The 15,577-nt window shown below is 54.1% G+C and overlaps 1 protein-coding gene across 1 annotated transcript in view; it reads left to right on the forward strand.

Moving 5' to 3' along the window:
* Positions 1 to 15,577, forward strand: part of SDK2 (sidekick cell adhesion molecule 2) — a 262,181-nt gene that overhangs the window by 172,369 nt on the left and 74,235 nt on the right. Inside the window, exons 6-12 of the mRNA XM_059049005.2 lie at positions 2,917 to 3,028; positions 4,968 to 5,158; positions 5,285 to 5,368; positions 6,972 to 7,166; positions 7,694 to 7,810; positions 9,429 to 9,596; positions 10,534 to 10,636. Of these exons, the coding sequence (XP_058904988.1) occupies positions 2,917 to 3,028; positions 4,968 to 5,158; positions 5,285 to 5,368; positions 6,972 to 7,166; positions 7,694 to 7,810; positions 9,429 to 9,596; positions 10,534 to 10,636 (970 nt within the window). The remainder of the gene's footprint in view (positions 1 to 2,916; positions 3,029 to 4,967; positions 5,159 to 5,284; positions 5,369 to 6,971; positions 7,167 to 7,693; positions 7,811 to 9,428; positions 9,597 to 10,533; positions 10,637 to 15,577) is intronic.

Raw genomic sequence — 15,577 nt, forward strand, 5'->3', positions numbered from 1 at the left:
GAGGCCACCCCGGCATCGCGCCCACATTCACCTCACCTTCACTCACACAGCACTCCTGTTCTGGAGTGTTCTTCTTCCTTCTGGCTTCTCTGAGTTCCACTCAAGTTCCCCCATCTCCTGTGCGTCCCCAGGGAGCACTTGAGGCTTTGCCTGATCTCCTGTAGCCCTGAACACCTGTGTCCTCCTTCCCCCGGTCAAGAGGCCCCTGAGCGTCCATGGCTTCACCCCCTGGTGGCCTCTGGCTCCATCACGTGGTCCAGGCTGGGTTGGGGGTGGAGGGAAGAAGCAAGGAAACATCCTCCCACCCAAGCACAGGCAGACAAATCCCCAGAGGAGGGACCGTCGTGTATTGAGCACCTACTGTGTGCCAGGGACCTGCGCTTACCCCAGAGCAGCTTAGCCGTGTGCCCCCCACCAGGACCCTCCTTCCAACACCCGTCATGTGCCTCTTGAATCTCTTAGACGTCCGAGCGCGGATCTGACTTCTTCCCAGACTGTACACCATGAGGACAGACCCCCCCCTACCCATCTCACTCGGCGGGGAACCCCTGGTGCCTGGCACCCAGTCTGGCACACACAGAGCCCTTACCCAGGAAAGATTTGTTGAGTCGGGAGCTGATCCCACACAACCCTGAGAGGCGGTGATTTCTACCCCCTTTTCCTGCAGCTGAGAAAAACTGAGACTCGGGGGGTGAGGTGACCAGCCAGAGTCACGTCCAGGATGCCTGGGGCAGAGCAAGATCTTGATCCAGGCCTTCCTGACCTCCAGGCCCTCCTTCACTGCATCCGGGGCCCCTTCCCTCGTACCCTGAAAGCAGCCACCTGGACCTGGGCAGGACAGGGTCCCTGGGTGGGTGTCAGTCTCCCCTTTAACCTCGTAAAGCCAGCAAGGCAGCCCTGAGGTCGGGGGGGGGCAGCCCTCATATTTTTAAACTCCGAGGGCTCTGTTTACCCATTGACACCGTGGGGCTCTAACCGTCTGTCTTCCTCGTGCGCCAGTAATCTGGGCCTCTGTACCTGCGCACCCCGGCATGTAGTAAACCATGTGGAGCACACTTTTATGGATTCAGCTGTATCAGCAGCTTGCAATCCAATCGCTCTTTATGGCACCTATGTGAGGCTTTCATATTGTTGCGGTTATTTTGGTTTATATGCTTCCTTACTTCCCCCCTTCACTTTAGTTTATATTTTATATTTTATTCCCATTCTACCTGGGCCTTTCCCAGCAAGGCCTGGAGGCCCGGCAGGAAAACCCTTCCCGGGGCTGACTGGGGTGGACTGACTTCCCCATAAAGCAGGTCCTATTGCTGTTGCCTGGGGGCCGTGCGTTTCATTATGGGCTGCCACCTCCAGAGCCTCCCTGTTAGGGGCCACCTGGATGGATTTGCTGTGAGAGAAAGTCCTTGGTGGCTGTATTTCTGGGAGCCATAGAGCAGGTGTACAGAGAATATTGGAGTTTCTGCCAGTATTGGGTCTGCGCTGACCCACAAAGTTAAGAACCTGGCCACTTAAAGACCTCAAAAAATATAAAAAAGGAAATGCTCCTGCCTCTGTTAGGAGAGTTTGGGGTGTTGTTTTGCTTTAATAAAGCCCAGTCATGATAAGTTCTCTTTCATTTTAATCGTCGACCCTGGAAGTTATACAACGATAGCTCCAGTCCCATGCGTTCATTCACCTAACAGATGTATTTGAGCACCTACTATGTGCTGTGTGGCATGGTTCTGGAAGCGGGGGCGAACAGGACTGTCTTGACTCAGGCTGCCGTAACAGAATACCACAGACGGTGGGGCTCAAACACAGCCATTTACTTGTCATAGTTTCTGGAAGTCCAAGATGAAGGTACCAACATGGTTGGTTTTGGCTGAAGGCTCTCTTCCCTGGCTTGCAGACGGCTGCCTTCTTACTGTGTCCTCACATGGCAGAGAGAGAGAGCTCTGGGGCCTCTTCCTCATCTTATCAAGGCACTAACCCTGTTGGACCTTATTTAACCCAATTACCTCTTAAAGACCCCACCCCGAACACAGGGGAGTTAGGGCTTCAACATATGAATGGGGTGGGGGTGGGGGTGGGGACAATTTAGTCCAAAGCAAAAACAAATGAGGTTCCCGCCTCACGGAATGTATTAATTTCCTAAGGGCCACAAACTGGGTGACCTATCACAACAGAAATTTACTCTCACACAGAAGTCTGAAATCAAGGTGTTGGCATGCCCATGCTCTCTCTGACAGGTGTAAGGGAGGATCCTTTCCTGCCTCTCCAAGCCTTGGGCAGTTGCGGGCAATTCTTGATGTTCCTTGGCTTATAATTCATTACTGCAATCTCTGCCTCTGTCTTCACCTGGCCTTCTCCCCTGTGGGTCTGTGTCTAAATTTCCCTCTTCTTATAAGGACACATCATATTGGACTTCGGGCCCACCCTGATGCAGTAGGACTGCATCTTAACTTCATTGCACTTGCAAAGACCCTATTTTCGAATTAGGTGACGTTCACAGCTGCCGTGGACTTGAATTTGGGGGGCAGTGTTCAGCCAACTACAGGGAGTTTGCATTCTGGTAGAAGAGGTGGTAAACGAGGCAGTAAGCCAACAAGATAAATGCAGGTGGAGGGAAGGAATTTGAAGGCAAAAAAACAGAACAGGGGGATGGGGACGAAGGAGTGGGTGCACTAAAGGAGGAGCGGGCGAGGCCTTGAGGTCTCCAGTGCACTCTCCCCGGACCCTGTGTGGAGACCCATCAGCAGAGGAGGTGGAAGGGACCCCGGGGTCAGTGTCTGGAGGTTCGGCTCTGGGGCTGCCGGGGCGTCTGCCCCATGGCGACCTGCCCCCTCTCCTTGAGGACAAAGGTCTCCCGTGGCATCCCTGTAGTGGGGGGTGGGATTTCCGGCCTCTGTTCCCAGCTGACACCTGTCCTCTCTCCAGATGTAGGGGGCCCCGCAGACCCCATCGCTCCAACAATCATCATTCCTCCCAAGAACTCCAGCGTGGTGGCCGGGACCTCGGAGGTGACCATGGAGTGCGTGGCCAACGCCAGGTGGGCAGTGCCCCTCTCCCACTTTAACTCTAGGGAGTGCTCCTGACCTATGGGCTCGGAGACCAGTCGGAATTCAGACAGGCCCAGAAGTGTCGCGTGAGGACCCGTGAAAGAAGATGGGGTATTTAGCCTAGCGGAGGGGTGATAGGTGGGCCATCAGAGAGCCATCGGATGCAAGCAGGGCCCGCCTGACAGGAGAGCCCACGCCTCGAGGCGTGGCAGCAGTTACGGGGCAGCAGATCCAAGCCCGGGATATTTGGGGCTGGTGCGGGATCCACTCATACTTCCAACGTTCAGAGCAGCCTGGAGAGGGGTGGGTCACCTCTGCCAGCAGTGCCCTCCTCGCCTGCAGGCATGGGCAAGAGGGAAGCTGTGCTAGGAGACAGGTCACGTGATGGACTTTGCAGGAGGGCAGACCTGGGGTCAGGTGCAAATGCAGCCCCTTCTCAGCCGTGTACGAGCCTCACTTCTCTCCCTTGGTCGTGTGTGGGCACTGTGCTGCGTGCCCTCCCACAAAACCTCCTTTCTTCCAGCAGCTGCCCACGTAGGTGTCACTACCCTGAAGCCCAGAGAGGGCAAGCAACCTACCCAAGGTCACCCAGCTGACCGATAGCAGAGTTGCAATACAACAAGCCACCACCCCTCGGGCCCATGCTCACTGCCAGGCTCTGGGCCTCAGTGTCCTCAGCTATAAAATGGGAAATGATGCAGCACAATTCTCAGCAGTGAGGCATGCAGGTAGAATGCTGGAGCCAGCCCAACCTGACACCTCCTAAGTGCTCCAGAAAGATGATCCAATGTGATGGAGTGGGCAGTTAGACCAGTGACCCCAAGGTCACCCCCAGCTGAAGGTTCCCGGACAGCGTGTCTCTGTAGCAGTGCTTCTACAAGTACGCTTCTCAGGCACTTCCCTGGTGATCCAGTGGTAAAGAATCCGCCTTCCAGCGCAGGGGACACAGGTTCGATCCCTGGTCGGGGAACTAATTTTCCCACATGCCATGGGGCAACTAAGCTCGTGCACCACAACTACTGAGCACACGCGCCACAACTAGAGAGAGAAAACCCGCGTGCCACAACTAGAGAGAAGCCGGCGCGCCACAACGAAAGAGCCCACGTGCCGCAACTAAGAGCCAACGCAGCCAAAAGAATTTTTTAATACATAAAAGTACACTTCTCGGAACCCAAGTTTTTCACAAGTAGGGGAAAGGCCGCCAGGGTGCAACAGAGCACGTTAAGGGAGCAGAGAAGAACCTACATAACACCATTCAGGCCAGGCTGCCCAAACTCACTCGACCACGAAACCCCTTTTTCGTGGGACCCCTCTGAGCCCCCGGGGAACTAGCACGGACCCCGCTTTGGCAGATCCGCCCTTGGGGATCCAGCAGGTGCTAAACAGGGGAGCCGGGCAAACCCCAGCTCGGGGGTCCTCGAGGAGCCGGGGTCAGTGATGGAGGAAAGGGGGCCCGGCTCACACCCTCAGCCCGCTCGCAAAGTTGAGGGCGCGTATGTCCACCTGCCTGCCTTTGTTTCCCCATCTCCAAACTTTGGGTGCCTCTCTCCCATTTCAACTTATCACTGTCCACTGACTTCTACGGGATGGGGCACGGCACACGGAGCAGAGAAGAAGAAAGAGAGATGCGTGGAAAGGACGCTTTTCTGCTCTCGAGAGCCCCCGAGCATGAGTTACCACCGGGACCGGGTCCTGTGTGAATCCATCCACCTTCTCCACAACCCCCAGGCGGGCACGGTTGCCCCCATTTCACAGATGAGGAAACTGAGGCCCAGAGCACTGAAGGAACCGCCCCCAAACAACGGCTTGCACCTAGAAAGTGTCAGGGGCGTGGGCAAAGCCAGGCATCCTGGCCCCGGACCTGCCCTGCCTCTCGGGCCTCTGGAGTCTCTGCGGCTGATGGCCCTCCTCCCTCGCCCCCACCCCCAGGCCCCTGATCAAGCTGCACATCATCTGGAAGAAGGATGGGGCGCCGCTGTCCAGCGGCATCAGCGACCACAACCGCCGGCTCACCATCCCCAGCCCCACGGGCAGCGACGCCGGTTACTACGAGTGCGAGGCCGTCCTTCGCGGCAGCAGTGCCCCCTCTGTCGTCCGTGGCGCCTACCTGTCTGTGCTGGGTGAGACGGGGTGGGGCCGCCGGGGTCCCCCAAGCATGGCTGGGGCCTACTTAAGGGTGACCCGAAGGGTGGCCACCCCAACAGGAGCACAGCTCTGACACCCCCCCGTGGCCCCCCCTCCTGCAGAACCGCCTCAGTTTGTCAAGGAGCCAGAGAGACACATCACAGCAGAGATGGAGAAAGTGGTGGACGTCCCCTGTCGGGCCAAAGGTAACGCGGTGGTGTGGATGGAGGGGGACAGGGACGCCCCCCACCCCCCGGACCTTCAGCCTCTCCTGTCCCTGACACGGACTTTTCTAAATTCCTCCTCCTTCTCATCACTGAGCATAGAGTCAGTCTGGCTGTAGGCAGACACCCCAGGAAACAAACAGGACAAATTACCATAATCTCAGGGCTGGAAATCAACCCCCTGTTACCATAAGTTGAAGGTTACAAATGAATCTAAATTACCGTAATTTCAGGATAGGTGACAGACCCAAATTGCCCATAATTTGAGGGTTGTAGACAATGCCAAATTATCGTTATGTCAGAACCGAGTGCATCTCTGCCTGGTGTCTGGGCCATTTTGCTTCATCTCCTCCCACCGTTTTTACTTAACCCCACCTTGTCAGAGTTCTTGCAGACTTTCTACTTTTCCCATCCCCAACCCCCCCTCCTGCAGGTTCCACTGAGCTAAAAGGCACCCCGAAACCAGGGTGAAATCTGGGATGATGGGATGATAGGGGAGGGCGTGCATGACGGGACAGGGTCTAACGTTGAACAGAGAGGAGAACGTAGCCCAGGCAGGAGGGAGGGTCCAGTGGAGGGGGAAGGGGGATACTGACCCCCGTTCTGAGACCACACCAGGGGAAGACAGAGATCCATTCATTTATTGAACAAACGTTTTTGGAGGGCTTATCATGTGCCGATACTGTTCTCGGGGCTGGAGAGACACAGAATGAGCCAAACAGCCAAATCCCCGCTCTTAGAGAACTTACGTTCCCAGGAGGAAGGCAGACAAACCGATAGGCAAATAAAGATAGCGTATTTCATTTCATCTAAAATGCCGTGGGTTGTGAGATGCCCCATTATTTTATGTGCCTCTGAGAAAGAAAAGGGACTGCCAATGAAATTATGACATGCTGTCGATTGTAAGACACGTCTTGATTTGAGACGTTACAGTGTGAAAGAAGGCACTGCTTGGACTGGATGAAATATTAGAGGACGTCAGGGTTGAAAAGTGCTGGGGAGGAAAAACAAGCAGGCGGAGGGGGCTCGGAGCCACGGAACGGGGTTTGGGGACCTTTTCTGTAGAAGTCACATTTGAGCAGAGACGCGGTGGGTGAGGTGAGAGGGCCAGGGGAGACCTCTGGGAAGAGCATGGCTGGCTGAGGACACAGCTTGGGGAAGGCTGAGGGGTAAGAGGAGCCCCATTCACCTCCCTGTGCGACCCGGTAGGAGGGGGCTTCCGAAGGAACGCTGATCCCATCTGCATATGCCCCTTGACACAGGATTCCCTGGTCACCTGGGTTTATGAAAGCCCACTTGGAGGTTCCCAGAGCACACAAAAGACTCTGCTAGATATTGCAGAAAAAATATAGCTTGTCCAGTCCAGCCTTTCCAAGCTAAACTAACCCCAGGATCTTTTAAATTTTCTTGGAACGCCTACTCTATGAGAATTTGAGAATTGTCCCTCTGAGAACATCTTTCCCCACTCCCAAGACCAACAGTGGCACCTCTGAGAAGGTTCTAGAAACCAAGACACCCCAGGGACACCACCCCCCCCCCAAGCATCCCTCAGAGGCGGCTGACGGCGGGCGCTCATCTCCCACAGGTGTGCCGCCACCTTCCATCACCTGGTACAAGGACTCGGCCGTGGTGGAGGTGGGGAGGCTGAGCCGCTTCCGGCAGCGAGGCGACGGGGGCCTGCAGATCAGCGGACTAGTGCCTGACGACACCGGCATGTTCCAGTGCTTCGCCCGCAACGCGGCCGGCGAGGTGCAGACCTCCACCTACCTGGCCGTCACCAGTGAGTTGACCTTTCCCGTCCTGCCCGAGTCCGTCCCGCCCAGGACGCAGCTTTCCTCCAAGCCAGGGGCCTCTTGAGAACAGGATGCTGTGCAGTGCAGAGACAGGATCCCAGAAGGCTGTCCCCCGGGGCCGGGTGGCTCTGGCCAGTGACGCCTGCTGCTTCTGCAGCCAGCACCGCTTTTTCTTTTCCAAACCAGAGCCTCGATTTCACATTTGATGAAGGATGAATCCCATTTACCTTGTCATGGAGGGTGTCAGCTGCCCTTGGGGGTCCTCGGTTTCCCCTAAATGGAGACTTGAGAATCAAGGAAGGGTGGGGACTGGTGTCACCTGGGTCCTTCCACGGGGCAGGTGGTAAGGGGAGCCCCTCGTGGGCCTTCCGGGCTTCTTCCCAATGCTGGGCCCCTGTCAGGACACCTACCTACATCCTTGCCTGCGGAGGGACCCACCCCAGCCAGCGGGAGTGGCAGGGCAGAACGAGGACCTGGGGTGTGCCTAAGAGGCCCCACTGTCTCCCCTTCACAGGCATCGCCCCCAACATCACCAGGGGCCCTCTGGACAGCACGGTGATTGACGGCATGTCAGTGGTGCTGACATGTGAGACTTCGGGGGCTCCCCGGCCGGCCATCACTTGGCAGAAAGGTAGCTGAGACTGATCTGCTTTGGAGGGTGTGGCCATGTGACAAAGTCTAGGGCAGTCCTCAGGGCTCAGTTCTGGAGCCAGCTGGGTGGGGTTTCCCATGTACAGTTGGGAAGGTTGTACACTGTACAACCCAAGAGGGTTTCTTTCACACGACGGTAGGTACCACGTGCCGCCCTGCCGGGCTCAAGGCTCAGCTCTACCTGTTGTGAGGCCTGTGACCTTGGAGCCTCAAGGTTCCCATCTGTGAAATGGGGACAGTAGGACACATACCTGGGAGTGGCATGAAAACTAGACGAGAGGATGCTCATGAAGGGCCTGCTCTGTGCCTGGGAAGTCGGGAAACCCAAACAATGATGGCTGATGTAACATCCCGGTGGAGGTTGTTAGTACAGGCAGGGGGCCATCCCCCCTCCGCAGGCAGCTTGCAGGGCTCCAGACAGCTGAGCCACCAAAGCCCAAGCTGCCTACCTAGGTCCACCCACCCCGCATGACTCCTCCACCCTCTGCATTGTGCACTCACCTTCACAGCCCACCCCCGGGGACACACACACGCGCACACACACACACACACACACACACACACACACACAGTCACTCACTCACATCCCCCCAAGCCTCTGCTCAGATGAACCTCCACAGGACTCACCCAGGCCCTCCCCCGACCCCTCACTGCTTTATTTTCCCACCTCCTGATACGCAAGATCATCTGAGCCTTGGTTTTGGCTCCCCACGAGGTCAGGGCTTTCGGTTTTGTCCCCTGCTACCTCCGCAGGGCCTGGAACAGAGTCTGACACACAGTAGACACTCCATCACTATTGGTGGGGGAGCGTGGGCACCTCAGGCCCAGAAATAAACACGCCCACTTGTCCGCTGTGCCCGCACGTGTGTGCAGAGGGACCCGCTCACCCCCAGACTTGCACGTGGACAGTCCCCTCTGTACAGACAGGTGGGATTTTCTTTAAAACAGGTACAGTCACGAAAACCTGCACTCTCCGCTCACTCACTCATGGCGTATCCTCTCCCTCCCTCCCTCCCTCTCCCTCTTCCCAGGCCTCCCTAGGTCCCACTGCAGAGGGAGGTCCATCCCGGCCAGGGCTGCCCGCGCCCTGTGTCCCTCTCCGCCCCCACCCCTTGCTGCTCCCACCCATCACTTTCCTCCGCTCCCCTGCAGGTGGCTCTCCAGAAGCACCCTTCCACAGGATACCCGTCACCACTCTGTCGGAGCTCTCTGTCCCCTCCCCGCCAGCCCAGGCGCCAGCCGCCTCCGAGGCCTGTGCCCGGCAGCGTCAAGAGACGGTGCTGGCTTCCTCTGGTGGAGGGCAGGCAGCGTGGTGGGTGGAGAGACATCAGGAGACCCGGGCTCTGGGCCACCCACTCTGTGACCGTGTGCCCTCGTGACCGTCACCGAGTCAGAAACCGTTCTGGTCCCCAGCCCCGCTGCCTCCACCATCCCCCACCGGTGGCCCTTCCAGCCTTTCTAAAGCTGGGAGCCTGCCTGAGCCCACCCCGCCCCAGACGGGCCGGGGACGGGTGGGGGGTGCCGTCCAGGCCCGTGGCGATGTCAGTGTGCCGGGGCGGCAGCCTGAACCCGTGCGTCCCCCCCCCGTGTCGCCCCAGGGGAGCGCATCCTGGCCAGCGGCTCGGTCCAGCTACCTCGCTTCACGCTCCTGGAATCCGGCAGCCTGCTCGTCAGCCCCACGCACACCTCCGACGCCGGCACCTACACCTGTTTGGCCACCAACTCTCGGGGGGTCGACGAGGCCTCGGCCGACCTGGTCGTGTGGGGTGAGTGTGCGAGGCGAGCGGGAGCCCTTTCCACGCCCGCGGGTTAGTCGGCGCTGAGCACCTGCAGCTCCACACCCGCGTGTCTGTCCAGCCGGCACACGCCTTACGAGAAGGACCTGGATGGATCGATGCAGAGGACAGGCCACAGGAAGGCCGGGGTCCCGCGGCTGATGCCGTGTGAGCGAGGCTCTGGCCGTGCCTGGCCAAGCTGAGAGAAGAGAGAGCTGATGGGCATAGACTTTAGGGCCTAAATCAGCACACTTTTTCTGTAAAGGGCCGGGTAGTAAATATTTTCGGCTTTGTGGGCCAAACAGTGTCTGTCACAGCTCCATGAACTCTTCTGTTTCATCAAGAAAGCAGCTGTAGATGGTGGTGAATCCAGAGGGTATGGCTGAGTGCCAGTACGGGGGAATTTACCCCATCAGGCCCCCAGCTGGGCTTGACCCCAGGCTGTGGTTTGTGACCCCTGCTCTGGGGCAACTTCCCAAGCCCCTTCCCACCCTCAGATTGTACCACTCGGGGTCTGGTACCACACGTAGGTGTGGGCCGCCCTTCTAGGCTGAGCGCCAGGGGCCCGGTGGGTGATGTGATGCCTTAGACCCGGAATCAGACGATCCTCTTTTTACCGTGGCTGGACCACTGGTGTGCTGGGAACACAGCCCTGATCTTTCTTCATCCCTTGCGTGGGTTTGTGGGAGCAAAATTAAAAGAGCCCGCCGCTGTGATCATGGCTTCCAGGAGTTCACGTACCGTGGAAACACGTGGTTCTTAACGTTCTGGGACATTCACCGCAGCAGCCCGGTCCGCCCGTAGAATTCAGCCACTCGGGTGCTGTTCACCTGAAGGTCCCCCCCCTCCCCTACACCTGCATCTCACCTGCCTCTCTGGGACCCACCTGTTTCCCTTCCCAGCACGCCGTCTCCCTGCTCTCTTTCAGCCCGGACCCGCATCGCCAAGCCCCCCCAGGACCTGAGCGTCATCAAGGGAACCCAGGCCTCCATGATGTGCGGAGTGACCCATGACCCCCGAGTGACCGTCAGGTACTCCTTCGGCTGTGGCCCCTCGGAGGCAAAAGGGGAGCAGCAGCTTTAGGGGGTGGCTGGTTGCTGGGCGAGTGTCCACACGGGTAAGTGTGGCCCGTGCAGAGCTAGTGCAGGGCTGGGACGTGGGGGACACTAAATGCCTGGCGGACTGACCAGCCTGAGTTGAATTGGGCGGGGTGGGGGGGGGAGGGGAAGGGGCTGGGGGGTGAAGAAGTGGAGGAAAGGGAGTGGAGGAGGGCCGAAGGGAGGGGGTGAGAAAGAGGCATCTGTCTGGGGAGAGGTGGAGGCTCCGGGTTGCTCGGGACCCCCTGCTAGCACCACCCCCCCCAGGCCTTAGGCCCTCCGTCCACTACGTGGACAGCAGGGGGGTCTGGGTAAACAGGCGTGGGAGCAGTGACAGGGCTGGGAAGGCAAGGGGTCCTGAGGGGACCCTCAAAGGGACACATGTGAGGGACACAGGCCCTGGGGCCACCCCTGCCATCCTCCTTGGGAGCCCAGACCTCGGCAAGCCACTTGGCCTGGAGGGAACCAGGTCCAGCTGTGGAAGGCCCCGGAGAGGCCAGGGAGCACAGAGGCAGCCAAGAAAGTCGCGAAAGCTGGGAGCCCTCCCAGGCTGGGCACAAGGACACTTCCTGGGCCAACCCTGGGACAGGTTTCCAGAACTAAAACCGGGACAAGATGGTCCCTTCAGGCTCTCCCTTGAGCTCTGGGATGGTGAGTAAAATACGTCACTGTTTCCTTAGAAATAAATACTCCCTCCGTGTGCTGCTTCTCTATTTTCTGGGCAATGTCACTGCCGAAGCAACTGATACGGAGCTGGGAGGGCCGGGCACTGAGGCCACTTGGAGTAATGGCCCGCTCTGCTCAGGAGGCAGTTGTATCCTGGGGCCCCACCTGGTGGCCACCGGGTATATGACAGTCTGTATGGCCGTGACACATGGGACCCCGGAAGCCAAGGTTGGCGGCAAGGGTGCTACAACTTTTTTTGTTTTGTTTTGCTTTATTTCCCCTTTTTTATTTTATTTTTTATTGAAGTAGAGTTGATTTACAATGTTGTGTTAATTACTACTGCACAGCAAAGTGATTCAGTTATACATATGTATGTATATATTCTTTTCCATTTTAGTTTATCATAGGATATTGAACACAGTTCTCTGTGCTATACAGTAGGACCTTGTTGTGAAAAGGCTATATGTATAAAAGCTTACATCTGTAACCTGTAACCTGTAAGTCCATCCCTTCCCCAACCCCCTCCCCCTTGGCAACCCCCAGTCTGTTCTCTATGACCGCGATTCTGTTTCTGTTTTGTAGATAAGTTCATTTGTGTCATATTTTAGATTCCACATGTAAGTCATAGCATATGGTATTTGTCTTTCTCTTTCTGACTTACTTCACTTAGTATGATACTCTTTAATTGCATCCACATTGCTGTAAATGGCATTATTTGGGGTTTTTTTATGGCTAATATTCCGTTGTGTGTATGTATGACATCTTCTTTATCCATTCCTCTGTCGATGGACATCCATGGTTGTTTCCATGTCTCGCCTGTTGTGAGTAGTGCTGCTATGAGCATAGGGGTGCACGTATCTTTTTGAATTCGAGTTTTGTCTGGATATATGTCCAGGAGTGGGATTGCTGGACCATTTGGTGGTTCTATGTTTAGTTTTCTGAGGAAACTCCATACTGTTTTCCACAGTGGCTGCACCACCTCACATTCAAGGGTACTAGGCTTTTAGACCCACACGCATTCTTAGAGGATCTGTCTCAGGCCCTAGCTGGAGAGACACCTCATTAAACATTAAACACTGGCCCTTTAAGATAGGCACCATCAAATGCAAACATGAGCCTTGAAATCACATAGATGTAGTTAGAACATGGCCAACAGATAATCTAGAATATGCTTATCCCAGGGTTTATTAGATTTTTATTAAACAAATTAATATACCAACTGTAAAAATGTCTTCCAGGCGGACCCACACGTTCTCCCTGTAGAACACTGCTGTGGGTTTCAGGCCCATACGTAAATAACTGCTATCATTTTAGCATCCATTAATTGAAAATTTGTATTGTAATGAAAAGCTGTATTAAGTCAGTAAAACTTTAAAATAAACTGGTATTTTATTAAAACGTTATCTACTAATACTTGGGAAAAACTTGCACATTTTATTCATCCTCTGGACAATTCTTGTGAACAAAGAGATTTAGGGACCCTTTGCAATGTATCTGCAGGCCCACGTTCCAGGACCGCCAGTGAACTACAGATGGGAAATCACTGCTCCAGTTTACTGGAGGGGTCCTCGCCTTGGAGTGGAATTACCCCTCTAGGACAGTCTTTTTTTTAGATGGGGGAGGGAACAGAACTGTTCCATCATCCCCCCAAACTGGCAAAATCTGGGGCCAGGGCCACGTGGACACCTCCCACGCGTGCCTGGCTTCCATCACCTTAGGGCAGGGGGGCTTCCCGGCAGCCCTGCACCTCCTTGAGGTGAGTCTTCGGGCTGGGGCGGGCCCCAGACTTAAGTATTTTTTAGAAGTCCCCGAGGTGATCCCGAGGTGCAGCCAGAATTAAAATCCCTGTTCTGGCGGCAGGAAACAGACCAGGGGTTCCCTGAGCAGGCAGACTGGAAAGGGTTTGAACAACCAAATCAGACTCAAGTGGTGGCCACTTAATCCTGGTTACATGTCCTCAGAATAAAGCTGGGCTCCAGGGGACGCAGGCTGGGCAGGTGCAGGTGGCAGCATGAAACGCCTCCAAAATTGCTTCTGTTTGGTGTCTGAACCCAGATCTAGACTGAATCCGAGCCGTCCACCTTGTTAACATTAATCAATATTGTTACTGTTTTTTCTTATCATACAGCTAATAGGCATCCGTTTTAGGAGGACGATATAGAAGATGCAGGTAAACCAAAGGCCATGGGGAGGGGTGGAGAGAGAGGAAGTAGAAAAGTAGATTAATCTGTGTGTCCTTTCACTAGAGATAGTAATATTGGGGTGTCATTTGAAAAAACTAGAAACAGTGTTTTACTCTGCTTTTTCCTTACGAACCTATTGTGAATCTCCTCCTGTCAATCATATGACTGTTCAGTCCTCCACTGTGTGGATGCCACATAATTTGTGACCAGTTCCCTAATGCTGGGTTTGTGGATTGTTTCTGAATTTTTGCTAATGTTAAGAAATACCATTCTGGGGCTTCCCTGGTGGCGCAGTGGTTGAGAGTCCGCCTGCCGATGCAGGGGACACGGGTTCCTGCCCCGGTCTGGGAGGATCCCACATGCCGCGGAGCGGCTGGGCCTGTGAGCCATGGCCGCTGAGCTTGCGCGTCCGGAGCCTGTGCTCCGCAACAGGAGAGGCCACAACAGTGAGAGGCCCGCGTACCGCAAAAAAAAAAAAAAAAGAAAAAAAAGAAATATCATTCTGAATGTTCTTATAACTAAATATTTTTGCACATCTTTGATTACCTGAGGACTATAAAATATTATTTAAAGCTGAAAACCACTTATCAAAATTGTTTAATAGCCAGCTATATCATTACAGATTATTTGGGGAAATTTTACCCTAAGTTAAATGGATTGATGGTTCTTTTTTATTTTTAACATTCTATTATGGAAATTTTAAAACATACCCCAAAGAAGAGAATTGTATTCTCAACCCTCCTGTACCCACCTCTCAGCCTCAACAATTACCAGTGTTTAACCCATCTTGTTTCATGTGTCTCTACCCACCATGCTTTTGCGTGTGTGCGTGTGTGTGTGTGTGTGTGCGTGTGTGTGTGCGTGTGTGCTGCACCTCGTGGCATGCGGGATCTTAGTTCCCCAACCAGGGTTCAAACCTGTGCCGCCTGCAGTGGAAGCACTGAGTCTTAACCACTGGACTGCCAGGGAAGTCCATCCCCACATTTTTTTTTAACTGCAAATTATTTTAAAAAGCAACTTTCAAACATAATTTCACCATTAAATATGTCATTTCTTACTGAAAAGGACTTTTCTTTAACTATAACAGCCATGTCCCCTGTCACACCTAACACAATGAACAATTCCTTGGTTTCTTCTAATACCAGCTCATATTCCAGTCGCCATGATTGTCTCAAGGTGTCTTTTTACAGTGGGTTGGTTTAACTCAGGGTCCAAACAAGGTCCACACATTGTGTCTGACTGGTGTGTCTCTTTTATTCTACATGGTACCCTCTCCCCTTCTTTGTATTTTTGTCTTCATTTTTGTTTTCATTTTTGCCTTGTTTTCATGAACTTAATTAGTTGGAGAAACCAGGTTCTGCAGGACGGAGGTCAGTGTGTGTGTGTGTGTGTGTGTGTGTGTGTGTGTGTGTGTGTGTGTGTGTGTGTGTGTGTGTGTGTGTGTGTGTGTGTGTGTGTATTCCCATAAAACTTTATTTATATAAGTAGGCAACAGGCCATAGTTTGCAGACTATCCCTGCTGTAGAATAGTCCACATCTGTGTTTGGCTAGCTGCTTTTTCATGGTGTGGTTCACTTCTTCTATCCCTTGTGTTTCTAATTAGATTCAGGTAACTGATCGTTAGATTCAAGTTCAGTAGTTTTGGAACAAACACTTTGCAGGTGGTGATAGATACTTCCTAAAGCACCACATCCTGGGACAAATTATGTCTGCTTGTTATAGGTTGTTTCTTAAGCAGGAATGACTCTGCAGCTACATTTGCTTTTAAGTAAAGTTCTATCCATCCCATCAGTGCTGGAGAGGATGATCCTTTTCTAGCTAAAGAGATGGATTCTCGGTGATTACTTTCAGCGATTTGCAAATATGTATAAAAAGCCTTAACATTTAACTTGTCAATTTACCGCTGAGAATTTATACTCGAGGGAATGATTTAGAATGTGGCAGATATTTTGCCACAAGGATGTTCATCACAGCATTAACTATCCTATCAGAAAACAAGGAGCTAAAATGGATGTCCAACATTACG

Source organism: Kogia breviceps, chromosome 19 (assembly GCF_026419965.1).
Source record: "Kogia breviceps isolate mKogBre1 chromosome 19, mKogBre1 haplotype 1, whole genome shotgun sequence".
NCBI classification, from domain to species: domain Eukaryota; kingdom Metazoa; phylum Chordata; class Mammalia; order Artiodactyla; family Physeteridae; genus Kogia; species Kogia breviceps.